The 27,543-nt window shown below is 44.0% G+C and overlaps 1 protein-coding gene across 2 annotated transcripts in view; it reads left to right on the forward strand.

Moving 5' to 3' along the window:
• The window catches only part of MXI1 (MAX interactor 1, dimerization protein), an 84,203-nt gene extending 57,402 nt beyond the window's left edge, over positions 1-26,801 (forward strand). For both annotated transcript variants that reach the window (XM_024204644.3, XM_024204646.3), the window contains 3 exons: positions 21,295-21,409; positions 22,565-22,736; positions 24,889-26,801. In XM_024204644.3, coding sequence (XP_024060412.2) covers positions 21,295-21,409; positions 22,565-22,736; positions 24,889-25,052 — 451 coding nt within the window. In that variant the 3' untranslated portion in view covers positions 25,053-26,801. The remainder of the gene's footprint in view (positions 1-21,294; positions 21,410-22,564; positions 22,737-24,888) is intronic.
• Positions 26,802-27,543: the final 742 nt, after the last annotated feature.

Genomic DNA, 27,543 nt, shown 5'->3' on the forward strand with positions numbered 1-27,543 from the left:
CCTGGGTTTCAGAGCCCAGGCAAGAACATCTACATTGCTGCTTTTAACCTTGTAGCATGAGCCCTGCGAGCCCGAGTCAGTTGACCGGGCTCTGAGACTTGCTGCTGTGCCTGTTTTCTTGCAATGTAGAAGCACCCTCAGGAGTATGCATTCCATTGACTTTCACAGGGATTTATGCTTCTAAATCACGTAGGCATTTCTGAAAACTACATGCCTGTTATTTATACAGCACCATAGGTATGCCGGATTCTTCTCAGACAGCAGACGCGATTCTTGCCCCCAAAGAGTTTACAAACTAGCATGGGCAAGGAAGGACATGACATGTGAGAGAACATTGGTGGGGGGGGCATAAAAAGGGAAAGGGACTGTCTTGTATTCTGATGTGTATTTTAAAATGTGCTTACATTTAAAGTAGTCATGTCCTGTACATTCAGGAATACCTTTTTCTGCTGTTCTTTTTAATCGCACAATTCCCTAATGGGAATATGTCTTAATTTAAGCCAGCAGTTCTTGACCAGGGTATGCATACCCCTGGGGGTACACAGAGATCTTCTAGGGCAGGAGTGGGCAAAATTTTTGGCCTGAGGGCCACATCGGGGTTCCGAAACTGTATGGACGGCCGGGTAGGGAAGGTTGTGCCTCCCCAAACAGCCTGGCCTCCGCCCCCTCTCCTCTGACTCCCCCCCACCCCAACCGCCTTCCCGGGACCCCATCCCCTATCCAACTCCGCCTGCTCCCTGATTGCCCCGCCCCCTATCCACACCCCCGCCCCCTGACAGGCCCCCTGGGACTCCCACATCTATCCAACTCCCACTGTTCCCCGTCCCCTGACCGCCGCCCCCCCAGAACCTCCGCCCCATCCAACTGCCCCCTGCCCCTTATCCAACACCCCCGCTTCCCACCCCTTACCATGCCGCTCAGAGCAGCAGGACTGGCAGCCGCGCCGCCTGGCCGGATGTGGCCCGCGGGCTGTAGTTTGCCCACCTCTGTTCTAGGGGGTACATCCACTCATCTAGATTAGAGTTCCTCAACCTGGGGGTCATGGGATGGGTTTCAGGGGGGTTCGCAAGTGCAGGGCCAGCATTAGGGGGTGTCAAGCAGAGCAATTGCCTGCATGCTTCAGCCCCTGGCGGTGGGGCTCAGGCCTCAGCCCCTGGTGGCAGGGTTTGGGCTTCAGACTCCTAAAAGGGGTACAGTACTCTGGAAAGGTTGAGAACTACTGATTTAAGCCTCTGTACAGTGAAGTATTGAATGGTTTTCTTATATAATTTGTGTATATAGCACTTTTTTTCAACTGTAGATCTCAAAGCATTTTACAGAGGTAGAGATCGTTACCTCCCAGAAAATGGATACAGATTAGAGGAAAGTGAGGCAGAAAAGATCCCAACATTACACTGTGACTCAGTGGCAGAAGCTGGGGATGGAACCCATATCTACATGCCTTATCTTACTGCCTTCCCATCCCCAATCTCTGAATTGGTGGGATGTGGCCATGTTGGGAGAGGACACTGTTGGTGTAAGGATAGTTATGAGGGGAAATGGGACCAGTGTTTTGTGGGGGTGAAGAAGAGCAGAAGTGTGTGCCAACTTGACTGGCTGGTTGGGGAAGGGGAAGAGTACTGATACCTGTAAGGACTAAGCCAGGTCTGATTTAAATTTCTGAAGGTGGTGGGGGGGAGTGTGGGTAGATGTTCAACCATGTGCTGAGAGGTAGGAATAGGAGAAGACAACAGGAGACGGTTTGGAAGCTAGCATGCCTCCATAAGGGGAATTTGTAAGTTACTCAGAACTTGGAATAGCTGTAACTAAGCAACCACTATGTTTTGCAGCTCTACCAAGGCCCTAGAGCAGTGCTCTTTGAGGCTCTGTAGGCAGCCAGACCTCTCCTTTGATGCATAACCGTATTTACTTTCCCTTCCCCACACTCCCAAATACAGATATGTTGTGGTAGGGAGATTGCTTGGCTGTCCCAGCAACATGGCATTTGGGAGGCTGATGGATGGTACATTCTGCACTACCTCCTCCCAGGAGAGACATTCCCACACTGCTTAAATACCCAGCGCATTGAATCCTTTGCTCTGCATAATACACAGGGGTTGGCTCAATAGTGAGTGTGGTTACTAGCCAGTTCCTACCTGGGGAGTGCCGAGTCTCTGAATTTCAGGAAGGAGTGAGTTTGAAGAAGGAAAGGTAGGAAATTAATATAGTTCATTGAAAAAAGGTTATCTGGTCTCTTGGGTCTTCCAGTGCTTTCTCTTGCTAACTCAGACTTGCTCCCTGCAGAATGTTTACTTGTGCTTTATCCAGTCTGGTTTTAAATGTCTTTAGTGATGGCACTTCTTCTGCTTCCCTGCTCTTCCACAATCTAAAAAGATCTCAGAAAATATAATTATTTCCCACTGTTTCAGTAGCACCTTGAGGCCCAGGGGCCCCATTGTGCTAGGTTTATTGTACATCGGTACAGTGGCCTGCAGAACACTGGCTGGTGGTTTGTAGAGAGCTGGCTGGTCACATGGTGCTGGCTCTCCTTTGCTTCCAGCTGTTAAATTACATTAAAAGAAGCTAAAAATACACAAAATACTTTGATGTAACCAATTTCTGCTCTTCCCCTGGGGGCATTGTGCAATCACAGATGAGAGGGGGAGTTGGTCTATGTGATCATGAATGGGAGCAACTGGAGAGGGACCTTCAGACACTGATGATGTGAACTTTTAAGGGCAGGGATTTTCTCTTCCTAAAAAAAGCTGCATCTAGCATAAGGCCTTGAAAATCTCCTCTCTCCCACCCCTCCTTACTTCAGTCTCCCTACTCCCATCCATGCATCATCGCTTTCCAGCTGTGGGAGGGTCAGGTGGAACTCCCTTTCCAAAGTAATCATTCGCCTCTCTCTCAATCAATTGGTGGGGTCACAGCTGAGTGATGCAAAACTGTCCTTTACTTTCCAGAGTCTCAGCAGGCTGCCTCTGTAGCACTTGCAGATTCTGTAAACTAGATGGAGAAAGGGAGGCTCTGGATTGAGCTGGATTGTTAAGGTTTGCACAATGGTTCAGTGAGAGAATGGCTTTAGCATTGCTGGTTATCAGGATAAAAATCAACCTTCCGGATGTCTTTGGTACCTTAAGAGGAAAGGCCTGAATGTTGAGCAAATTTAATTACCTTTGAAGGATGAGTGTGAATGTTCATTTAGACACTGAAGCTGTTTCACAAAACACAACATCCACCCCCTGCCCCTTCCCCCTCCCCATGCCTCCCTTGATGCCTGAAGAAGTAGGAAACCAGATCAGAAGAACAGTTTGTCCCTGTAGGATATTCTGGGTAATATGACCCTCTTAGGAAATGTGCAGTGACTGTGCTCTCCAGCGTGACCCTTTCTAAACTTTTCTTGGCTTGGAAAAGCAGCTTACAGGCTTGATGTTTGCTGGATAAAACACATATGGGGATACATTTCAGCAAAGGGATTTCAGGGGGCTGGGAGGGAGCGCAGCCTCTATTTGCTGTGATATGATTTCACAAAGCCTTGATAAGGTCGTCTTGAGTCACACACTCAACTTGGGGTTTTGTTGATGGAAAGTTTTTCCCAGTGATCTGTGGGAAAACTTAGTGTTGTGGGCCTAGGAGGGCTTAAGCTGTGGGCTGAGCAGGGTTGTGAATAATCAGCACTTGCTAAAGCAGCAAGCTTTCTGAAAACACACAAAGCAGAAGCAGTGGATTTCCATAAACCTTCCACACCGGAGTCATTGGTGTTTAGAATGTGCTATCCAGTGAGTGCTGCCTAGCGACTCATCCCTAAGTCATTCTGGGTAGCCAGATTGGATTTTCCAGTTTTTAAAGAATAAAATAAAGAGCATTTGTTAAAACAATTCAAGGATTTAAAATGAAGATAATATCAGTGTTGCCAAGTCTCACATATTTATCTTAAGTCTGATATTTGCTGCTTTTATTAAAGATCCAGTGCCCGGACTCAAGCATTCTTAGGTGAGAAACTCTGCTTTCATATTTAAAAAAAAAAAAAAAGTGTCTTGCTCTCATGGCTTCAGAGAAAAGCATGACCCAAATGTAACTTAAAAATTCAAAACCCAGAAGGAAACTAAAAAGATCCCCACATTTATTATTTTTAAAAACCATGTGACTCTCTAAGCCAATCTGATAATTTGAGATGGGGATGACTCATTATTTTTTGGACAAGAGGGGTTGGCATTAATGAAGGGAAGACTGGTAGTTTAAAGAAGAAAAGCTCTGTAAATAGTTATGGTTGCTGGGTCAGCAAAATCAGCCTGATTGTGCAGTCCAGACTGATCCCATGGACTTCAGTATAAATTCCACCTAAGTACAGCCTGCAAGAAGAGGTTTTTCAGAGGTTGGTATAGGGGTGTGTGTGTGTGTGTGTGTGTGTGTGTGTTTATAGTGTTAATTGGATTTGATCTATTAAAACTCATGCACACCCAGTGCTGGTTATTAACCTGATGTGTGAATACTGAATTAAATAATTAACACTTCAAACCATGGATCTCTCTCTTGGGGCTTTATACATGGCCACCATCACTGTACTGTCTGAGCATCTAACAAACATTAATGGATTAAGCTTCACAACATTGTTGTGAGGTAGGGAATTTGTATTTGCTGCATTTTACATATGGGGAATTGAGGCACACAAAGGTTAAGTGACTTGCCCAAGGTCCCATAGGCAGTCTGTGGCATAGCTGGGAATTGAACCCAGTCCCCATTCCACTAGATCATGCTTCCTTCCTACCCAGGCAGTCAGCTGAAAATTCTGCTCTTTGGAGTTGCCATTTTACATGGCCTAAAAACACATCGGAATGCAGCCAAACGGGTCAGACTTTTGCTGGGAAAGGCTATAAATCTGCACTCGGAGATTAGTTATTTGTTTTTCATGATGATAAGCTGCACATCAAACTGAATTAAAAGCCATTCCTGACTGGATGACTTTCAATCAAAATTCCTTAATGGTATTTTTTTTTTTTTTTTTTTTTAAAGATCGGAGATTTAGTTGAGATACATGCAGGGAGTGGGTGTAGTGTAGGCAGTGCATGGAAATGGTAGTGTATGGAGAGTCATTTTTGTGTTCCAAATTAACAACACTACTTGGAAGTTCTCCTGAGCAGTACAGAAGTATGTAATGTGCTTTGCCAGTGCTTTACTTTTACAGGGTGTGTGTAATATGTAATGCATTATTATTGAAGATAATTCTGTAGTTGTAACTTATGTGGCTTTGTTTGATAAGTTCTACCCCAGAGTTTGATACTGAACAAGTAGAAACAGACTTAAGGACTACACGTTACAGCTCCTTTTTTAAAAATTTTTCCCTCTCCAAAATCGTCTCCTGATTTATTCCCAGATTGAATCCTGACCCTTCCATTGCAGGATGGATACTGAGCAAGTGAGCACGTGGCAGCTAATCCTTCCACAAATGTTAGTAGTGTGGACTACAGCTGTCCTTGTTCTTTTGAAATTAGAACCATGGCCTTTCACTGTATCACTTACTGAGACAAGGGCCTTGAGTAACCTTATACACCAGATCTAGGGTTCAACTAGCAAGAATCTGTTCTTAATAAAGCGACTCCTTGAATCACATGGGAAGGATTGTTGAGCTGAAAAAACAAAGTCAACACAACTGATTTTCATTTCCCATCAATACATTTGCTTTGCTTGTTGCCCAAGAAAATGATTCCCAGATGGTCAGTTTCACGCGTTTCCATTGTTCTGAGGCTGGAGCAATGGTAGGAGGCAGCCTTAGTCTTATTCCCTTGGCAGGTCAAAGGTGCAGAAGAAGATGGGTGTAAAATAAGATGGAGCTTTACTTAGATCCACATAGTTCCTGACTCTCTTGGTAGCAAATTCAGCTCTTTGGAGTACTGATCCCATTTGCACCAGCACCCAGATCTGAAACTGGCCACCACAGAATAACAAATAAGTAATGTGCATTTTTTGATCCACTGGGCCAGGTTCTGTTCTCAGTCACAGAGGTTTCTATCAAAGGCTTTACACACTTGTACAGGAGATCAGGATCTAGTGCCAAAGTGGTGCGATGTACACTACTTTGCCACTGATTGTCTTTTTTTCCTGTTTGGCTTCCCCTGTTGTGTAATATGCACAGTACCTTAACATCAGTACTGAACATGGCACCTAGTGTGCAGAATTTCCAGACTCTTAAAATACAGTATCAGTATTATTTCATTGATTTAATTCATCTACAAAAATCCATATCAAATAGGAGATAATGCTATTAGGGTCTCTTTAAATCCCTTTGCCCAATTACAATGCTGTTTTTCAACCACAAATTTGCTATATTTATGGTGCTTTTCTCTTAATTGGTAACCTTTTTTTTTTTTCCTGGGGTGGCTTACAGCTACAAGATTAAATTACATGCACTGCTTCGTCTGTTCCAGATGCATGCCCTCTGCAGCTGAATGGTACAGTAGATATTTGATGGCTATCTAAATATTTCTGACAGTGTGAAGAGACGTTGGATTAAGAGCACATGCTTTCCTTGTGATATAAAACCCTATACGTAAACCAGGGATTCTCAAACTTCAGTACACCGCAACTCCCTTCTGACAACAAAAATTACTACACGATCCTAGGAGAGGGGCTGAAGCCTGAGCCTGCCCAAGCCCCACCGCCACAGGTTGGGGGGAACAGAACCAAAGCCCGAGCCTCATGCGCCAGGAGGGGAGGAGAGGGGGGTTAATGCGTCAAAGCTGAAGCCCCACAGCTTCAGCCCCAGGCAGGGGGCCTATAACCTGAGCCCCACCACCCAGGGCTAAAGCCCTCAGGCTTTGGCCCCGGGTCCCAGCAAGTCTAACGCCAGCCCTGGTGACCCCATTAAAACAGGGTTGCGACCCACTTTGTGGTCCCGACCCACAGTTTGAGAACCGCTGGTGTAAACAAACATTCCCAGCTGCCACATTTGTAGAGTTATTTTGATCAAACAATTGTGATTTTTTTCATCCCCCATTTGAAGATGACCAAATATGGTTTCATAAAAGAAGGGGTAAATCTTGAGTCTCATATTAATGAGCATTAACAACATCTTGGCTTTCAAAGTTGTTGATTTAGCTTTGTAATTTAGAGAATCGCACAACTTTTTTTTTTCCCCCTCATGTTTGTGTATATGACAGACATTGACTCTTAATACACAGTCATTATATAACTGTGATACTCTGCATATTCCTTACCTGTAATTTACAAAACAGGAAATATATTTGGAAATATAAATATACCCAAATAATTGGCTGATAGCATCCTTTATTCTTTCATCAGCAGTCACATATCTGTTATAGAGCAAGTCCTTGCTGCTTAAATTGATTTTAACAATAATATTATTTTAAAAGTCTGAAATAATGTTTGCGTTGTATGTGCTTTGCTTCTGGCATGTGTAGTGTGTGTTTTCTGTATGTCTATGCACAAAACGCCAGGATCCATTTGATAATATTTTTAAGAAAATGAGCCTCTAACTAGAAATACTGTGTGTAAGAATACTGTGAGAATACAGGATGATAAGCTGAGAAGTGGTGTTGTGGGTTTTGTAGAAGATTTTGCAATGTTTGGGCTTTTTTAGTATGGCTGAGTAAGCGTGCTCCGGAAAGTGACTAATAGCATTGACTTGAATCAGTTATGCTACGCACAGGTGCTGTTCGAGCCTCTCCACAGATCACCAATAATAATGTGTTTCAGTTTTGAGAGGCAACATGCCTCTTCCAGTCCTAGGCTCCTTTCAAAGAGACTGCTAGTTGTACCAAACTAGTGGCCTCTTCCATGCCCAAATTGGCAGCCACCCCACAGAGCTCATCACCCAAGATTTTCAGAAGCAACTAGTGATTCTGGGTACCTCCATTTTTGGGGCCCCAACTTGAGACACCTTAAAGGAGCCTGATTTGCAGAGGGCTGGGGCTCAGCACTATCCGAAAATCAGGTCTCTTTAAAGGCTCTCCGATCAGGCGCCCAAAATCGCTAGCTACGTCTGAAAATCTTGGCCACTGTCACTTGGGACCTCATTGAGGCAGTAAAGTTGCATGTCCAGAGGTGACAGAATGGTTTGTTAATGAATGTCAGTTGTTCATCTTTGCTCAGATTTGGCAGCGTTCTATAGAATTGCACAGATGTCTTGCTGGGCAGTTGGTGGAGGAGAGGTGTAAATTCCTGCCGTTTGTGAGTGTTTGTCATGCTTTGCAACTAACAGCACTGAGTGCATCCTGAGGAGAGTGATTATAATGGGATTAGCAAGAATGAGGGTATAAAACAGAGTTGGCTATTTAAAGAGTACTCTTTTTTTTAACTTAAAGGCAGAATTTTATTAGTCTAATCTTGGCTTTGTAGTTAACGTGGTTAGCCTCCATATTGCCTTTTAATGCTTGCTTTGCAAGATGGTTTGGTTTTCTAAGGATAAAGACCTCTACAGCATGTAAAGCAGCCAAATGCCTGGATGTAACTGTATCATAGTTCCAGAACCTTGCTGGAAAATGTTTGTGTTATCAGAGGAGTGCATGACCAAGGATTAGTGCCACATTGTCTTGTCCAGGATTTACCAATATGAACCATACCAGCAGGAACTAGGCCTTGTTTTCAGGTCAGAAAAAGAATGTGATGTTGTGAGCATTTAGAGACAACGATCACTATAGGGTTTAGTATAATGTAATAGGCAGCTGAGCCTAAAAGGAATTTGGCATGTAACATCATGTATTGCACCACACCACAGTACAATAAAGTTCAGTTAATCAGAATCCGTGATTAAAACACTTGGCGGCTAACGGCCAAAATCATCATTAGTAGACCCTCAATATACAATTTTAGGAAAGCATTTAGCTTTGGTATTAATAGACCCCACTCCAGAATGTCCACTATAATGTGCTGTTTCTCTCCAAAGCCTTCCAGGGATGTCCAAATTCCACTGCATCCAAAGAGAAGAGGAAACACTCTGTGTGGACAGTGGGGAGAGAAACTGAACCCTACAGCTATGCAAACATTTTCAGCAGAAGCTTTTTTCAGCAAAAAAATTAAGATTTGGTGACCCTGAAACATTTCCAAAATTCATGCGAGTTTCACTGAATTTGGTTTAAAAAAAAAAATCTAAATGCAAATCAGAAAAAAAAAATCAGGTTTTGGGAGTTTTTTTTATTCGAAACAATATTTTGCTTTAAAAATGTCCTTTTGCTTTTTAATAAAATTAATCAAAAGGTTTTTCAATGGTCAAACCAAAATGTTTAGGCCCAAAACAAATTTTGTTTTCAATTTTTTTGAATGATCAGTGAACCAAAAAATCCATTATTCATACAGCTCTAACACAAAGCATTAACAATTTTATACTAGAACTGAATGGAAAAAAGTGCCTTTTTTTTTTTAAGTCACTAGCTTCTTTGTCTTCTCCTTTCTAGATGCCCACTTGCACTGAGCTATTCACCTTCTGTTTGTGAAATGTGCAAAAATACCTGGCCTTCTCTAGTGAGTTGGAACTAAATTTAAGTTTCGCATCGTTGTCTCTAAAGAGAAATCAAGTACGGTAAAAAGCATCAGTGGTCATATTACTGCAAGTAGAGAGATTCATTCTGGGATAGGGCACCTCTCTTTAGGATTGTCCTTTATTATTTATATCATTTTTGCCACATCTTGTGAGTTTATTATGAGTCTTGCAATTTTTTTGGTGTATTTTCTGCGAGCCTCAGCTGCTGGAATCATGAGATTGCATGAGAATTTCAGCTTTTATTTAAGTGTCAGATCTTCTTGGCTGTGAAGAAAAGCTTGAAATTATGTTGCCAGGATCAGAATCCACAAGGCAAATAAAAATATCCCTAAATGTATTTGAAAACAGTCTCATGTTCTTTAAGTTAATATCATGGCTTTTGGGTCCTGACTCACAGTTTTTGAACAGTTGGGACTGGTAGTGCTGTTGTTCTATGCTAGAACTGAGAGGCCTCTACTAAGATCTAGGCACTGCATGCACACGTGGTAAGAGTCAGACCCTACCTTGAAGAGTTTCCAGTCAAATAGACAGGACAGACAAAGTGTGGGATGGAAACAGAAATGCCAGGAGGGGAAGTGACTTGCCCAAATCACCCAGCAGGTCAGTGGTAGAGCTGCAAATAGAAGCCAGGTCTCCTGACTCCTGTCCACTGGACTGTGCTGCTCCTCGCCCTGGTGCTGTCTCCTGAGCAGAGCTAGGAGGAATGCAGCACAGGCTCAACCCAGAGAGCAAAGCAGTCTTTGATCTCAGACATATGGGTGCCAGAGCCCTCCGGAGGAAGGTCGGCCTGGCACAGGACTGTTGAGTTTGGTTTGGGGACTGTTTCTTTTGATTTACTATGAGGAGGACTGTTGGGCTGTCTGGGACAGGCTTAAGGGGCCTAACGAGACTGTTGCAGAAAACCCAGGCCCAGGGGCAGTGTGGGGAATTGCCTTGATAAACTTCCTGGACTTTTGTACCCTACTCAAGTCTGCCCTGGTGTTTGTCTTGGACCCTGAAAAGCATGGTCACATAGGTATAAAAACATGTGATACTAGGGTTGCCAAGCCTCCAGGATTGTCCTGGAGTCTCCAGGAATTAAAGACTAATCTTTAATTAAAGATTATGTCATGGGATGAAACTTCCAGAATACATCCAACCAAAATTGGCAACCCTATACCAGACAGATCTTTAAGTTGAGGGAAGACCTGCATGAGCTATTTTAAAGGGACCTAAAGATAGAGAGAACAAACCTGGATGTATGGTTTGTGACTGCTATTGGTGTGTTTTATTCTATTTCATCTTTTATTTTGTTGTTAATTGAAAACAAAACACACAGCAAGAATATTTATGTGGTCTGTTCTTGAATCTATCAACTCCCAAGGACTTGTAGATCTTCCCAGACTCAAGTCACTGAGATGGTTATCTCTGCAAAGATTGGAGGGCAATAGAAACTGTTTGATTATACACACAATTTGGCTGGCCCGATCATGACCCCTTCCCAGCCACTTTGGGGCTGTGTGGGAGGACTCTTGGTACTGAAGTTGAGACCAGGGGCAGAGTTTCTGCTTCAGGTGCCAAATCCTGAAAGAAGCCCTGCTGGACCAAATATCAAAAGTTTCTGAATTGTCTCTCTGGGGTTTGAATAGTAGGGGTTTGTATTAGGTGCTGTTCTCTTCTATAGTAGTTGAATGGACTTTCCTTTTTCCTGGAGGAAACTGATTCTGTTTTTTGAAGCTGTTATGTATCTGGCATTTTAAAAATTCTGTATCAGCTGTGGAATTAAGGAAACTCAACAGCTATGAAATTGGCCCTTGTATTGACAGCTTCTATCTTACTGATCTCAGTGATCTGTAGTATAGCCCCATGTATTTACAATGGATAGAATGTACATTGTTTCCTAAAATGTACTAATATATTGTTATTACTGTTGGTATTTCGGTAATATCTGGAAGTCCTAACTGAACTCGGGGATCTGTACAAATAGAAATCTCCCTGGTAGGCTTAATGTTACTTCTAAAAAATAAGAGGAAAGTCACAAGGCCTGACTTTCATAGACTGGCAACTTCTTTTGCACTTAGTTTTACCCTGTCCCTGATATGCAGTTACAGTCAGGGACATACTCATCTACATTGATTATTTGTGCATGCAAATGAGGTCTGGTTAAGACCAGGCTGAAAATTTGGCCCATGGAGCTGCTTTATTTGTGTTGGGTTTAGTTTTTGTTTTTGTACAACAACAAAAAGCTTTTATAAAACATAAGACCAGCAGATATATAGATATCTATATATAGATATATAACAATTTGCACACTCTCCTGGGGAGTTTGCAACACAAACACCTAGCACCACTGTTCATAATGCATGGGAACCAGCAAGTGAAACTGACTCGAAACGGAAGTGAAATTGACTAAGTCTGTCTTCCTTGTCCCTGTTTGAGTGAAACACAGAAGATAAACAGTCTGTGAATAGTGAGAAATAAATGAGGGTTTTTTAAAATCTTTTCTTTTGGTTTAAAAGATCTAGTAACACAGGTGAGGAATTTTTTGTTTTGTTTTTAAGTATATCCTTTTGAACCAGAGTCTCTTTTAAAAATATATATCAAGTGTAGGGTAATGTGCCAGCGGCCATCATGTGGAATTGTGTGTGTGTGGAGTTATTGAAAACTGGCTGTACGCCATGGCAGCTTTACTGTGCGTGGCTCAAGGGCTTGGAGCAATTACATAACACTCTGCAGCAAAGAAAATACAGGCCCCAGCACTTGACTGCCTTCAATTTCTGATTTAGTTACTTGGCAAAATCTTAGATTTCTTCTTTCTTCTGCTAAAGGATGAATCATCCAATAAAGAGGAGCTCTGAAACTGCACCAGCCAATAGGTGTTAGGTTGTTCGGGCTATAGGGGGAGGGATCGTTCTCTTTTGGGTCAGAGGCAAGAGTATAGGAAAAACATTGTCATGTGATGGCTATAAAAGATAAGTAGGCATATGACCTGTGAATTGTTTACAGAAAGAAACTCGATTTCCCCCCGTCCCCAGTTGATGCATCTGCTTCTCGGTACTTCTTCCCGAAATCATTGTCTCCTGATGAATTATTGATACAGGGTCCCTTCCATTTTCCTGGAATTGTTTTCTTTAAACAGTGATCTCTCTCTTGAATTTTTTAAACAAGCTGTTAACTGTGAAATCCAAGCAAAGTTGCTGGTTTCGAATTTCAGGGTTAAATTAGACCCAACTCGTTGATAAGAGAGGGGATAAAATTAATTTTTCATTTCCACATGGAGATCATCCTCCTCTTTTTTTAAAAGGAGCAAGCTCCTGATTCAACCTCAAAAGGACTTAAGGATGTGCTTAATGTGAAGAATGAACTAAACTGTTTTGTTGAAGTAGGGCATTAGGGATCTGGTAATTGGCTTTTTCATTTATCCCTGTTGTCTAATTCTTATCAAAAGAAAATGCAATCCAATCCAATTTGGAAATACTTTGCTTTCTAGAAAAATTACTCCTTTGCTGGCCCCTTTCCTTCCATGAGTGAGATGTGGTTTTTCCATGGAGGTTTGCCTGTAGCCTATTCCAGGTCTCTGTTTATTACAAGAGTTCAGGCCCTGGTTTAGCAAAGCACAGACGCATATGCTTAACTTAAAGCATGAGTAGTCCCATTGACATCAATGATACTGCCTGCAGACTTAGAGTTTAGCATGTGCTTAAGTGCTTTTGCAGGATCAGGGCCTTAATGGAGGAGAATTTTATTCTATCCATTTCAGTCCGTTCCCCCCCCCCCCCCCCCCCCCCCCCCCGGTAATGAAAAGGAAAAATGAGCACAAGTAAAGGCGGGTGTATCTACAGTAAGGGCCTGACCTGGCACCAAAAAAATTCAAGGGGAGTCTTTTTGTTGACTTCAGTGGGAGTTGAATCAGGCCCAACTCCAGGAGCCCATCACAGGGATATAGATGCCTGATATAGCAGGTTGCCTCGCTTGTCCATATCACATCTGCACCGACACTCTGGTTTTGATGGAACTGTCCACATGTACCAGTGCATTCTGGGGTTTCTGAAGCACCTGCCCTCATAGCGTCCAGTAGCTTTCAGGGTGATTTCCAAATGGGAGGCATGGAGTTAGATGTAGCTGACCTGGTGCATCTGCAGCACTTACGGCTTCCAGGCCATGCCAGGGGGAAGCTATTACCATCTGCGTCAGAGCCCCGCTGAAGACCTCATGTAAAAAGTCCAAGCCTGGCTCTTGTGGGTGGAGTTGTACAGGGGTTGCAAGTAAAAGATTTTCTTGCAGCCCATTTCTGACTAGCTTAGACCAGGCTGAAAGCTGGGTCAGCAGGTTCCAAGGTGAAATTCAGGGGGCAAGCCTGATGTGTCATCCACCTGCCCCATCCCTGCCAAGTGTCTGCCATGACTAGTCCATTTGAAATGTTCCCTTCTGGCTCCCATGGAGGGAAGCCTCGTTTTCCCTTGCAGTGGATGCTGCCATTGTGTTTACCCCTGTAAGGGCAGGGTCATGGGCCATGTCTCAGCAGACTTGTAGCCCACCTGTGGGGAAGAAGGATTGTTCTCTAGTGCCCACATGCTTTTCTGTCTGCATGCACAGAGCTGGAGCAGGGTGGAGGTGAGTAACAGGAGCATTTCCGATCCTGGCTGCCTGCTCTCTGGGTATAGGGTGGAGTGGGGAGTGCCCTTGTGTTTGGCCCTCCGTCCCCCATGTTTTTGTGTGGGACAAACTGGTCTCACTGGTCTTCCCTGAGGGGCTTTTTGCAGAGTGCCAGCTGTCGAGTTCTATCCCCCACCCCTCGGGGTATCAGCAAATACTCCCATCCCTTGAAACCTGGAGACTTGTGCCCCCAAATCTCTCTCCCACACTGCGGTTTGGGTCAAGGAAGGAGGGAGGAATGGCAGAGCAGTTCTTGTGGCAGGACTTGGACGCATATTGTACAGCAGGATGACTGAAGCTATGAAGCAAACACATAAATATATGCTTCCCACCAGAGCTTTATATAATCAGAGACAGTGATGTCATTGGTAACTGCAAAGAGCAGGCTCTGAAATTACAGCCCTCAGCAGCCTGGCGAACGCTCTCTTAGCGTCTGGAGGGGGTCGCTTAGAATGTGGGCTGACTTGTCAGCAAAGCAGGGGGTGGGGGGTTACCCTGAGGGTTTAGAGCTTGGAGAGGAGGGGGTGAAGTACCAATCCAAATGCAATCAGCCTTGAGGGTGAAACTCTCCCTGCCTTTGTGAAAGCCACTTAACGAGGGGGGAAGGAATGGGACTACGTGCGCATGCACACCGCTACCCCTGTATTGCCGCCCCTCTGTGGTTAATACTCCCCCGAGTAGGCTGCAGTAACATATATGCAGGGCTTTGGAGCTTTACTGGATTTGTTCCTTGGCCCCTCCTCCTCCTCCTATCCAGAAATCTCTGCACCGGATAGTTTGGGGCGATTGCATATCTCCCCACTAACGGGGGGGGAGAGGTGGGGGGGGGGAAGAGTTCTTTCTGTGCCAGCCCCTCCACAGCTGGGGTGAATTTTTCTCTTAATGAGTCTGAGAAAGGCACTGTCCTCTGACTCTGGCATTCCCACTCCAGCAGCACATCCCAGCCGAGGGCTGCAGCCTGACAGGCCAGGCTCTTGATACTTGAGCCCCAGCTATTCCATTATTCGCTTTCTTTGCACGTAACAGTTGCACAAGAGGACCACAATGGGCCAGCTTCGGCCCCGATCTAGTCGGGTGCAGCTCCTCTGAATGCAGCAACAGTAGTTTGTTGAATTTAATGGAGTTGGACTGTCTTCTGCCAGGGCTGAATTTGACCCAACATATCGAAAGGGAAAAGCTAAGGCAAGCAGCCCCCCTCTGGGGGCTGTAGCTCTAACCAGCCAGTGTTTCTAGCCTGCCAAGTAAGCGGCAATGTTGCCCTGTGCTTTTTCTGGGCCAAGCAAAGGAGCATGTGGGGCACCAAGTTCCTCAGCCCTCCGTCCTCCCAGCACTCAGCTCCTGCTTCCCAGGAGTCGTGGTTTTTGTGTCTTCAACCAGACAAATCCAAACCACCCGCTGGCTGTCACTGTGTGAGACAAGCCATTGCACCCTGTGGGCCTCCCCGTGTCCCCCAGAATAGACCGGAATGAAGGGGAGAGGGCCAGCTGGTTAAGGAAGAGTAGAAAGCCCCCTCTCTCACATACTCATGCATTCATCCTGGCACAGAGTCAAGGCTTTGGCATGTCTATTACCACGTCTCATGCTCAGAGAGCAGAAACCTCTGTGGTAACCCTGTTTTCTGAAGCATCTTTCCTTCCTAGGGACGGGAGTGACTATGAAGATCCTGCCCCCACTTCTCCACTTTTACCTGTCACTCCTACAACTAGTGTACATGTGCTCAGATCTACTTTGAAACTGGCAGTCCCTGAAAGCTGATTCATCTCCATCTTCTAATGCCCTAAGGATTCCCTCTGATTGTAAATTAATTCTCCCTTTATAAAATATAATGCTTCTAGACTTGTTTTTTCCAGTTATTAGCATGATCTAAATGGAAAGTCGTGTGGCTTTCTTGTGTGAAGTTTGGGCAGTGCTGGTATTTTCGCTAAGTGCCAGGGAGCCCGAAGCTATGTTAAAACCACCTTACAATAAAGCACCAGATAGATTAAGGGGAAGGAGACGCATAACTTTGTCTAGACTATGGGATTATAACTGCCAAGGTAAAACTCCAGGACTTTTTGATAAGGGACTGTAGATTGGACAGTGACACCTGTAAACTCTGTTTGACAAGGAATTTTAGCTCAGCTGGTCAGTTTCCTTTCTTGATAAAAGTTGGGCTTTGATAGAAGTTGATTTGTGTGTGACATTTAGCCTCCCATCAATGAATCAGAGCGCTTTCACATTTTGTGGCTTAATTAACATCAGTGATCAGCTTGATTTCAGACCACAGAAGCCAAAAATACTTAACAGGTTACACACCTGCCAACATTTGAAAGCTGAAATGCAAGATATTTGGGGAGAAAAAACAGACACATCCTTTAAACCCCATTAAAATGTGCTGGGCTAGGAGAGGTGGGCTAGAGTGGGAGACTTGGTGAATATTTGGCTGAAAAAGTAGGAACAATTGGCCTGTTGAGTCTAAGGGCTTGTCTACATGGGGCAGCTGCACAGTGTAACTTAAATCAGTTTTTAAGTTGATTTAGGCCTTGTCCACATGCACAAACTGTAGTGCTAGTATATAGTGCAGCCCACTCATGTGATGCAGCAATATAGGTATTTAGGTGCTTTACTCCAAGATTACTGTTTCCATAGGAAAGAGGGGAATAAACTATGCTGATATTAGCAAATTTTTACCAGTATAAACACATCTATACTAGGAGTTGTACTGGTTTAACTTTCAGTTCTACTGCTACAAAACCTGTGTGTCGACCAAGCCAGAGTTAAATTGGAGCCAACCAATGTGTGTCTGCTCTTATGTTGATGTAAGAGTTCAGTTAAACCTGTTCCTAACTGACTCAACTTAAACCAGAAGAAGCCAATTTTAAAAAGACCTATGAACCTTTTGCACCAGTTTGATTCTGTTGCTTTACATTCACACCCTCTACATTATCCAAGTGTAACTTTTTGCATGTAGACAGGTCCTCAGACTGCTTTATCCCACATAAGACCTTGTAAAGGTCTCCAAACAGCAGCTGCTTTTATTTGTGTTCCACCTTTCTTGGGCAGAAAGAAATTAAAAAGTTGGCATCTCAGTGTCCCTGGCTTTGAGATTTTTTACATTGCTTAATTTTGTGTAATTCTCCCCCTCCCCCCCTCGCTAACAGCCATGGTATATCGTGCCTTTTTGAGAGCTCCTGAAATTCACTGGGAATTGAGAAGCCAAACATTAATATCCTCTTCCCAACCATCAGGGGTCTCTGGTACTGAGGCAGTTGCCTGGCACATGTTCTAAGTTTGTGTATCTCCACTCTTCACTGGTTCCTAGCACAGTTCTACAGTGTTTTCCTAGGTTCACCCTGGCAATAAAAAAAAGGGGGGGGTTTAGAACACGAACTTCCCCAGGCATGGTAAGGAACGATGCATAGCACAGAGTTTGTGTGGCAACCTGGACAGGCCCACCTGTGCGTACTAAGCCGTGGTGGGTAAACCATCTAGAATTATCCTTGTTCTGGGACAGTGACCTCAGGTTTCTGTTAGGAATGGAACTGGAGGTGGTAGCAGTTGGTGTTGCCTCAATTTTGATAACTCCACATACAGTCCCCACCAAGATTGGGGCCCATTTGTGCTAGGCTCTGTACAGAGACATAGGGAGAGAGAGGCTGGATATAAACTACAAAGGTTTTCCTGCATAGCTATGTCAGCACACCCTTCCCCCTCTCCCCCCCCACCCCCCATGTAGATGCAGCTTATACCAACAAAGGAGTCATTTTGTTGGTATAGTTTGTCGTTTGCGGAGGTGGTTTACCTATAATGGCAAAATAACTCCTTTTGCTGGTATAATCTGTATCTCCATGAGGGGCCTTCGTTGGTATAGGTGTACTGGAAAGGCCTTTAACATGTAGACCAGCCCATAGTCCCTGCCCAGAAGAGCTTACAGTCTAAATAGATAAAGATGAGTAAAGGATGGGAGAAAGGAAGTAGTATTATACCTGTGGGAAACCACAGAGAAACCAGTCTTCACTGCCTTGTTAGCTTAAGGTCTAACTTGAGTGTTGCCCCAACCTGATTCCCATCCACACACGCACATCTCTCATTGGTGCTTTAACATCAACCTAGGTGGCCCATTGGGGGGATGGATTGAAGCTCAGGTGCTGCTGATGTTGGAGCTAGTACTGCAGTGGGGACATGGCTTTTAGGTGCTGCTAATGCAAACATTCTGCAGCTCCAGGGCCATTTTGTAGTGGGCTCATTCTCAGTTGAACTAGGCTCACTCGAGAGGAGTTAATTCATTTGTAGATAACTCAAGCTAACACTACAGTGAAGACAAGGAGGAATCAACTCCGTCTCCCCTGAGTCCCAGTCCAGTGCCTTAGTTACAAAAAGAACAGGAGTACTTGTGGCACCTTAGAGACTAACAAATTTATTTGAGCATAAGCTTTCGTGGGCTACAGCCCACTTCATCGGATGCATAGAATGGAACATATAGTAAGGAGATATATATACACATACAGAGAACATGAAAAGGTGTTACAAAGCTACCCTTCCTTTCTGGCGCAATGGTGAAATGCTATGAGAGAGGCCATTCTGAGCATTTCCAGCTGTAACAGGAAGCGGCAGTGGTTGACAACTCCTGAGAGACTGGTATCTTGCAAAATGTCCAGCCCAGTTTTTGTGGACTCATAAACAATAGGGGTACGTCTATACTTACCCGCTGGTTTGGCGGCAAGCAATCGATCTTCTGGGATCTTGTCTAGACGCGATAAATCGATCCCAGAAGTGCTCGCCGTCGACGCCGGTACTCCTGCTCCGCGAGAGGAGTACGCGGAGTTGACGGGGGAGCCTGCCTGCCGCGTGTGGACCCGCGGTAAGTACCTTTAAGTTCGAGCTAAGATACTTCGACTTCAGCTACGTTATTCACGTAGCTGAAGTTGCGTATCTTAGTTCGAACTGGGGGCTTAGTGTGGACCAGCCCTAGGCTAGTGTGCAGGAGCTTCATGTCAGAATTCAGACTTTTGGATGCCAAACTAAACCAAAGTCCATTTCCGAACCTGTTCATGTCAGGATCCTGGACAAAGGTAAGCAGGACTAGTGGCGGGAGTTCAGAAGCCAGGGGTCAGGGCCAGGCTTGTAGCCAAGAGTTAAGCTGAGGGTCAGGAATCAGGCTGAGGGGTCAGTACCAGGTATCAGGGTCAGTGTTGGCGTTCCAGGGGTCAGTCGGGAGTCTGGATACAATTTGGAGCCGAGGTCAGTACTGGGAGCTCAGAGGCAGAGATGCGGGGCTGTCATGGTAGCTATCTGGGGATCCACATTGTTGCCTGAACACTTCCTGGTACACCCCATAGACTTATGTAGGGGATTGCTACTGTCAGTCAGTTTAGCTCGAGGCGGAACTTCCTGTGGTGGTACAACCTCTGTGGGTCGCTGGAAACAGATGAAGTTACAGACTGGTGGCAGTGTGAGCTGCCTGCAGGCCCAGGTTCAAGCCCCGCCGCTCCTTACATTGCAGGTTTGCCCAGCGTTGGGTCGAAACGTCCTTGTAATGTGATTAGCAGAGCACCTGTTGCTGACCATGCCCAGAGCTGTTTATCTACACGAAATGGCTGTCAATTGAAATTGGTTTTCCCAAGTAGTGAAAGCTCTTAGTCAGCAATAAGGATTAAATGCCAGCGGGTTTCATTGTAGAAAAAGCTGAGGGGGAGGGTGACATTGACATGGTTTGGTTTTTTTATGTTTATGACACTTTTAAAACCAAATCTCTTAATAAATATTTCATTAAAAACACGCATTCCTGAGCCAAAGCCCAAATTTCAGCCCCGAGGCAGTTACTGCGGCTGAATTATAGACCTTTTGTAAGAGGTTTTTATAATGGAAACACTGACAAACCCATAACTACAGTGGTGCTAGTGGGTGCTGCTCTTGTACTGACAGTTCATCAGCTAAACCCCTGACCCTTCTACCCTTAATCATCCTTGCTTGTCAGTGACATAATTGCATGATTACAGACTCCTCTCCCCATCCCTTTCAAACTGCGAACAATAGTGAATTTCAAATACAAAATGTAAATGAACCGTCCAAACTAATTTGTTTTTCTGCATTCAGATGGACTGAGTTTAGATTCCGTCCCTTTGTGTCTGAACAGGGCTGGTAAAGGCTTTCAAGAACCTTTTGCACTGGGATACCTTGAGTATAGACTGATCGTCTGATGTCATTGTGCTATTGATTGGGATTACAAATTCAGACATAAATCATTAATGTAGGGTCTGGAAAAAAAATAACTTTACTGTTTTCCATAAATCTACTGTGAATTCCTGAATACATAATACAGAATGGGAGAAAACCGAACTAGTTTTACTGCAGTATCTGAGTGGGGTTATACTATGAGATTGCTCCCTGAGCAGTTTTCCATATTTAAAAAAACAAACAAAACTACAGTGTTCTGTAATAATGGTCCAAAATAAAATAGTCACAGTAGTTCTGTACTGTTTGGGGTTGTTAGTGTAGAATATAGTGCAAGGGGTGGAAGCAGAAATAGGCAAAGGGTCTCTGCTCCCAGAGAACCTGTATTGACAGCAAGATTCCAAACACCGGGCTAGGAAATATGCAGCCCTGAGTTCCTTGTGGTCAGAATGCCCAAAGAGTGCAGATCTGACCCTTTAATGAGTGTGATGTGTAATTCAGTCACTTTGCGGTAAGGAGTTTGCTGCAGTCCGTTAGGTTCCTTTTTGCCTGATATGGCTGGAAAAAGAGGAAGATGGGCAGTGAATGTTACATAGCTCAATATATAAAGTTAGGTTTTTTCCTTAACCAGTAATGTGCTAGTGTGTAAACGCCATTCGACACTTGAAAGTGCCTTGACGTAAAACTCTACACAGTGTAGTAGACTGCAAATAGCTGGCAGCTTGAAGTTATGTGAAACCAAGCAGACTACCGTTGCCTCAGTGCGTCTTTCCTCCCCAAAGTTCATCCAGCCGAGACAGGTTATCAGGTGTGAGTGCAAGGAAATAAACTGTCTGTCCGAGGTTAGCAATAGGGCTAATGTTGTTGAGTGACTAGTGTTTGCAGTGTAAACATTTAATGGCAGGGCATAAGGTATCTGAGGGAAACAGGGTGATGCGTGGAAAATCGAGCCTGCCTGGGGAGAAAAAGAGTTTGATTTTTGTCCTTTATAAGGCTGCAGCTCCTAATCAATGTCTCTCCCCCTCCAGACGTGCTCACCTACGCCTGTGCTTAGAACGTTTAAAGGTTCTGATACCACTAGGACCAGACTGCACCCGGCACACAACGCTTGGGCTGCTTAACAAAGCCAAAGCACACATCAAGGTAAGAACCGCTTTTCCCAGGCTTCCCAGACGCTTTCCATCTGGGCTGTTTCTAACTGCACCAATCACTCACCCACTGTCCAGAGGTAAATCTGCTCTCACTGAGACTAATACCTCTCAAATGCATTGCTCCTTCAGTTAAATCATTATTACAACATGGGTTGTTCGGAGGGTCCATAATAAACTCTGTTAACTCTGGAAATGATTGATTAGGAGAGCAGGGAACCTGTTCTGTATTGTGATTGGGAGAAGACAGTAGCAGATCTTGCTCTTTTTTTAAAGTAGAAACACATCTAATGTGATTGAAGGGCTGCAGTTTGATGGAAAATGTAACTTCTGTCACTCCAGTGCATTCCCTCTGCTGGCAAATCTGTATAGGCCTTTAGAGTGAAACAGAGTTGACGTCTTATTGTTTCCATCGTCTTTCATCTGTGGTTCTGCCAGCTTCCCAAAGCCCTTCATAGATTGCTTCTGGCAAAGTAAAGTGTAAAAAGAAAATCCAGTCATGTAGGGATCAGGAATATACCTAAATCCTTTGTTGCAGCTCCGGGTTGGTAAGGGAGGGAGCGCTGCTTAAAGGAAAGTGTTAGCCTGAAATGACTCCCATCTTATGCAACGGGTTGGCCATCCGGAAACAAAGAACATTAGCCTGGTAGATTTCCCAGCTGTGATCAAAGGAGGCTGTAGCAGGTTACATAAATTGCTATTTAAATGGAAAACTGCTTCTGAGAAATACCTACTAAACCAAGCAACAAAAAAGCCAAACATCCCAGGATAAATTTTTGTGTTACGAGTGATCATAACAAATACAGAATCTGTTAGATTAAGGGAATAGAGGCCCCCTGGTGGATGAACTCAGTGATGCAGCTTATTGGTTAATTACACGTTTATAAAGAACAACAATTTAAAAAAAAAATCCTGTATTCATTCACCCCCAAAAATCCTCCTTGTACAAATATGTAAGATCTAGCAAAGGTGTAAACCAACAAAGACACAAGTAGACTTAATTTCTACTAGTGACTGAAGGGCAGTCTGGTCCGATACTTGTTTGAGCATAAATCCTTTCAGAACATGGGAAAATCTGAAGCAGAGTATACGGCTGTGCTGTAGAAAATAAGAATTAAAGTCATAATCAAGTGCTATTTTATCATGTCAGAAACTTGAGGAGGCCGAGAGGAGAAGCCAACACCAGCTTGAAAACCTGGAACGAGAACAAAGATTCTTAAAGAGAAGGCTGGAACAACTGCAGGGTCCTCAGGAGATAGAACGAATACGAATGGATAGCATTGGCTCAACCATTTCCTCTGATCGCTCGGATTCAGAGCGAGGTAGGTGTTCTAATGCGTCCAGTTTAATTAAAATAGCTCAAACAGGAATTAATTAGGGAAGTCTTGTGGCCTGTGGTATACAGGAGGTCAGATGAGATGACCACAGTGGGCCCTTCTAACCTTAGAATCTGTGGAGCTACAAAAAGGGATGCATCAGGATAAAGACTGACCTCTCCTGAAAATTTGAGAGAGTGGCGAATGATTCCTTCCTTCCATTGTGCTCTTCCTGTTACTTGCCTCTTCGCTTTGCCATTGAATGGGTCTCTGTATTTGCCAAGCAAAAGATGTGTGCTTTGTCATGTCATTCTGCCTCAGTTGTTAGTCAGTCTTGCTTAAGTTGAGGAAAGGGGTCGTGATTGTGGATTCAGGTGATTCCTGTGGCATTTGAACTTGACCGCTGTATTTGAACAGTTGTCTAAAGTCAGAATGCAAAAGCTTTGTTTTAAAAATAATGATCCATGATCCCAAGTCAGTAACCAAACACATGCTTCAAAGTATAAACATGGATTGTGCTCCTCCTCTTTCTAATGTAAAAAGAAGGCCTAGAAGGAAGTTTCAAAAATCAGCGTTCCATTTTCTGCTTGTTGCTGCTATTTCTAAGTTAAGGTCTTGTCTTTACCATTTTATTGGACAATTCCTCTGAAGGATTTGCATATGAAGCAAGTGCTTTCTCCTCCCTACACTGAAGGGGGTGGGGGGGAGGAATTTTGAATCTTTCACAGAGATTTTTTTTCCCTCCCAACTGTGTGTCAAGTGTTAGAGTTTATGGTTTTGTTAAAAACACATTTGTTTTACTCCGCCACTTGCTATGTGGGGAGCATAGCCACGGCTCCTGCCCCAGCCATGGCTACCGCACCTCTGTGATTTCTTCAGCTTCAGCTGCCCGCAGCTGAAGCCAGGGCTGGAAGCTGCGGGCAGCTGAAGCTGAAGAAATCACGGAGGTCCGGTAAAGTCACAGAATCCGTGACTGCCATGACTTCCGTTCCTAAATCATAGCCTTAATCATAAAGAACCAACAAAGAGCACAGAGATTGCCCATCTAATTATTAGTCATCTGTGAGCTTCACTGTTTTAACAATATTTTTCATTTATTTTTTAGTGTCGTTTTTAAGGTCTGTGGGTAAAATTTTCAAAAGCATTTCAGTGACTTGAGAGCCTCCGTCTTACTGACTTTGATGGCCCAAAGTCACCGAAGTGCTGTTCAACATGCTACCCTGTGTCCCTATAGAAACACACTACAGTGCCCTATATAGCTCTGTCTCAGCTATCACAACCGTAAGGTGTCCCCCAGCGCTGCTATTTGTCACTGTAGTCTCCCAAAAGCCCCAGATCTGTGTCGCGCTAAGCACTGTGCAAACACAGAAAGTGACAGCCCCTGACCTGGAAGAGCTTATCATCATCTTGGTATGTGAGTTGCAGAGGACATTGAAAGCAGTCCACTCTCATGGTGATAAAGTCAATCCAAGCTGGGGGGAATGCCCAGGCCCACAGAACCAGGTGGCAAGGATGGCAAAGTAGCTAGACTCCACGCCGGGGGGCTGAACGCTGTGGTGCTGCTTAACACAGGTTCTTCCACTGCCCTGCAGAGCAGAGCCACTGACTAATGATGAATCCAAACTGCTGAGTTCTTCATCTTAAGAACATAAGAATGGCCATACTGAATCAGCAATGGTCCATCTCACCCAGTATCCTGTCTTCAGACAGTGGCCAGTACCAGATGCTTCAGAGGGAATGAACAGAACAGGGCAATTTATTGAGTGATCCATCCCGTCATCCAGTTCCAGCTTCTGGCCGTCAGAGGTTTAGGGACACCCAGAACATGGGGTTATGTCCCTGGCCATCTGGCTAATAGCCATTCATGGACCTATCCACCATGAACGTGTCTAATTCTTTTTTGAACCCAGTTCCTAGCTTGGAAGTTTGGGGTTGGCTGGCAGCAAAAAAGTTTAGTAATGCCTTTGAAACACATTGAGACAGCATCCTCCTTGCTGAAACAGGCACTCTGCCCCTTCCCCCTTTTGGAAATCATTGTGAATTGTACTGCGTGGTGCTTATTTTATACCTGGAGTGTTGATCGTTTGTCGATTGTAGAGTTCAAAGCGTAGCTGCCTGCGATGACAACTAACCTGCGTGTGTGTCGTTTTCTTTGCAGAGGAGATTGAAGTGGATGTTGAAAGCACAGAGTTCTCCCATGGAGAAGTGGACGATATCAGCACAACCAGCATCAGTGACATTGACGATCACAGCAGCTTGCAGAGTATTGGGAGTGACGAGGGTTATTCCAGCGCCAGCGTCAAACTCTCGTTCGCTTCCTAGAACAAAGTGAGACATCAATGCAGGGCGGATTATTCCACTGGAGTAATCTGAGTTCAGACTGGGTTCTAGATGCAGTATCCTCTTTTAGAAATGACACGTCAACAGCTAGACCCGAACAGACCTATATATATGTACCCCCTTGGGCAATAGGAGGCCTCCATAGGAACCCATGTATGTCCATTGGGTCATGTTGCGAAATCCTGATTTTCCCCTAGCGTAGTGAGACTGAACCCTGGTCCTTCTGAAGTCAGTGACAAAACTCCATTTGGCTTCAGTGAGACCTGGATTTGGCCCTTACATGATGAATTACTTTGCTTTGGTTTTGTTTATTTGAAAGAGGATACTGGAGATTCATCTCTCTCTCTCTCTCTCTCTCTCTCTCTCTCAATTTGTCATGAGATCTGAGAAACGTCCAGTTTTTCTCAGACTGCATTCAGATAGAACAACTCAGTTTAGACCCTTCTGGAACTTTCCTGGTCCTGAAATGACTCTGTCCTAATATTTGATCACCATCAGGCATTCTAGTAACATAGCAGGAAGCTTGGCCATGAAGACGTATCACACAACCTATGAATAATAATAGGTGTTCAGTTCATGCCCAGAGAGAGAGGCAACAGTGAAGATTGTTCAGGAGAAATCACCATTCAGCTCAACGTTCTATTGGACATCATTTAAAGCAAGTACCTCTATCACACTGCTAGCACTAGGGTACTAAACTGTAATCCACCAGCACGTGGCGGGCTGCATTGTGGAGTCCAACAGCAGTGCTCCCCTGGAGAGAGAGAGAGACAGACACACACGTGCGCGCACACACGCGCGCACACACACACACTCTTGAGGACAGAAAGAAACCAGCGTGTGGAAAGTCATGCCCAGATACTGAGCCACTATGACCTTTTTTATTTAAAGATCTTTTGATAAACGTTTGTAAATGTGCTGGGAGTAAAAACACTCCAAATGTGACATGTCTTTTTAGAGCTTGTCCATATGAAATCTTCGATGTCTTTTATAATGGATTAACGCCACTGAAAAGGTATCTATTTTGATGCAGCACTTGACCTGATGAAACACACAAATGCTCTTTGCCGTGCACAAAACAAACACGGTCTGTGCTGGCTTGGAAAGGTCAGGGTTGCTGGGTTTTTTGGTTTCCCCCCCTTTTTTTTTTTAGTCATTCCCCTTGCAAACTTTGAAGGCACCTGATCCCCTACAGTAGTCACAATTCAATAGTTAACATAGTTAAGCTCAGCACTTGTCTCATCTTAATGTAACATTTGGCCTGCGCACATCCCAGGGCGTATCCGCTATCTCACCTGTGCAGGTGCTGTTGCTATTGAGAGCTATTGTATCGAATATTTTATAATTTCCTTGGAGGTGAGATTTCTAACCTGCACTTTGAGGGCTTTGCTTTCTTGTTTTGTCTTTTTTTTTTTTTTTTAAATGGTGAGAATTATTTTTGTTTTCCAAGTTAAAAACCACCTTACAGAGACCTCACCAATGGCATTGTTTGAAATTTTGTATACCTTTAAGTAATTTAACTACCCCCGCATTACTAAGGAAAAAAATAAAAGGAAAAAATGCTTTATAAAATTCGTAACTTATTGCTGATTTGAATGGGTTGTTAATTTCAGTCCTGTTGATTTTATTTTATTGTTTTTAGGTAGGGCTGGGCCAAAAAAAAAAAAAAAGAAGACAACCTTATTTAGCAGTGGAATTGTGTTTATATGTTAGAATATGGTCCCACATTAAAGTAGCACTTTAACACCATTAAACATTTCTGGATCTGAAATGAATTGTGTTCCTCAGTCTTGGTTGCTCATATGACTTTAGCATACACATGTTCTTTCTTGTGCCTGGAGGGGAAAAAAGTGTATTCCCCTTTAATCCCGTGATAAGAAGATCGTGAATCATTCTAATGTAGATTTTTGTCTAATTTCTGTAAATTGCACGTGTTTGAACATTCCTATGTTACCAAATTCCCCCTGTGATATGATGTCATACAGTATGAGAGACACAATCCCTTCTTCATGGAGTGGGGAAATAATCTTTCCATGCTTTGATGGCTGTCCTCAGCAGCAATACAAACCAGCCAGTTAATGGAGTTATTCCTTTAGCTGAATTGGTTGGGGCTTCTTTGTTTTATTTTCAGGCTGCATATCATGGAATTGATCCTTGATAACAATTCTAGAACCTGTATGTAGGCAGCTATGGATTGTTACATGTATTTATCAGCTTAAGTCAATGGGGCTACTCACATTAGTAAGAAGAAATCAAGTGAGTAAAGATTGAAGGATCACGTGTGAACTGATAATCATTGACTGAGCCCCCACAACTACCAATTTTTGCTCATACTAGAATGATCAACAGCTGGCATTTATATCTGACACTGTTCAAATGAGCTCTGATAGCCACCATTTTGTGGCAGTCTCACTGCAGCAATGAAATGGTGGAAAAGAACAGAGGTTGATCTTCGGTTACTGTCGATGGAATC

Source organism: Terrapene carolina, unplaced genomic scaffold, assembly GCF_002925995.2.
Source record: "Terrapene carolina triunguis isolate 2854851 unplaced genomic scaffold, T_m_triunguis-2.0 Scaffold95, whole genome shotgun sequence".
NCBI lineage: Eukaryota > Metazoa > Chordata > Testudines > Emydidae > Terrapene > Terrapene triunguis.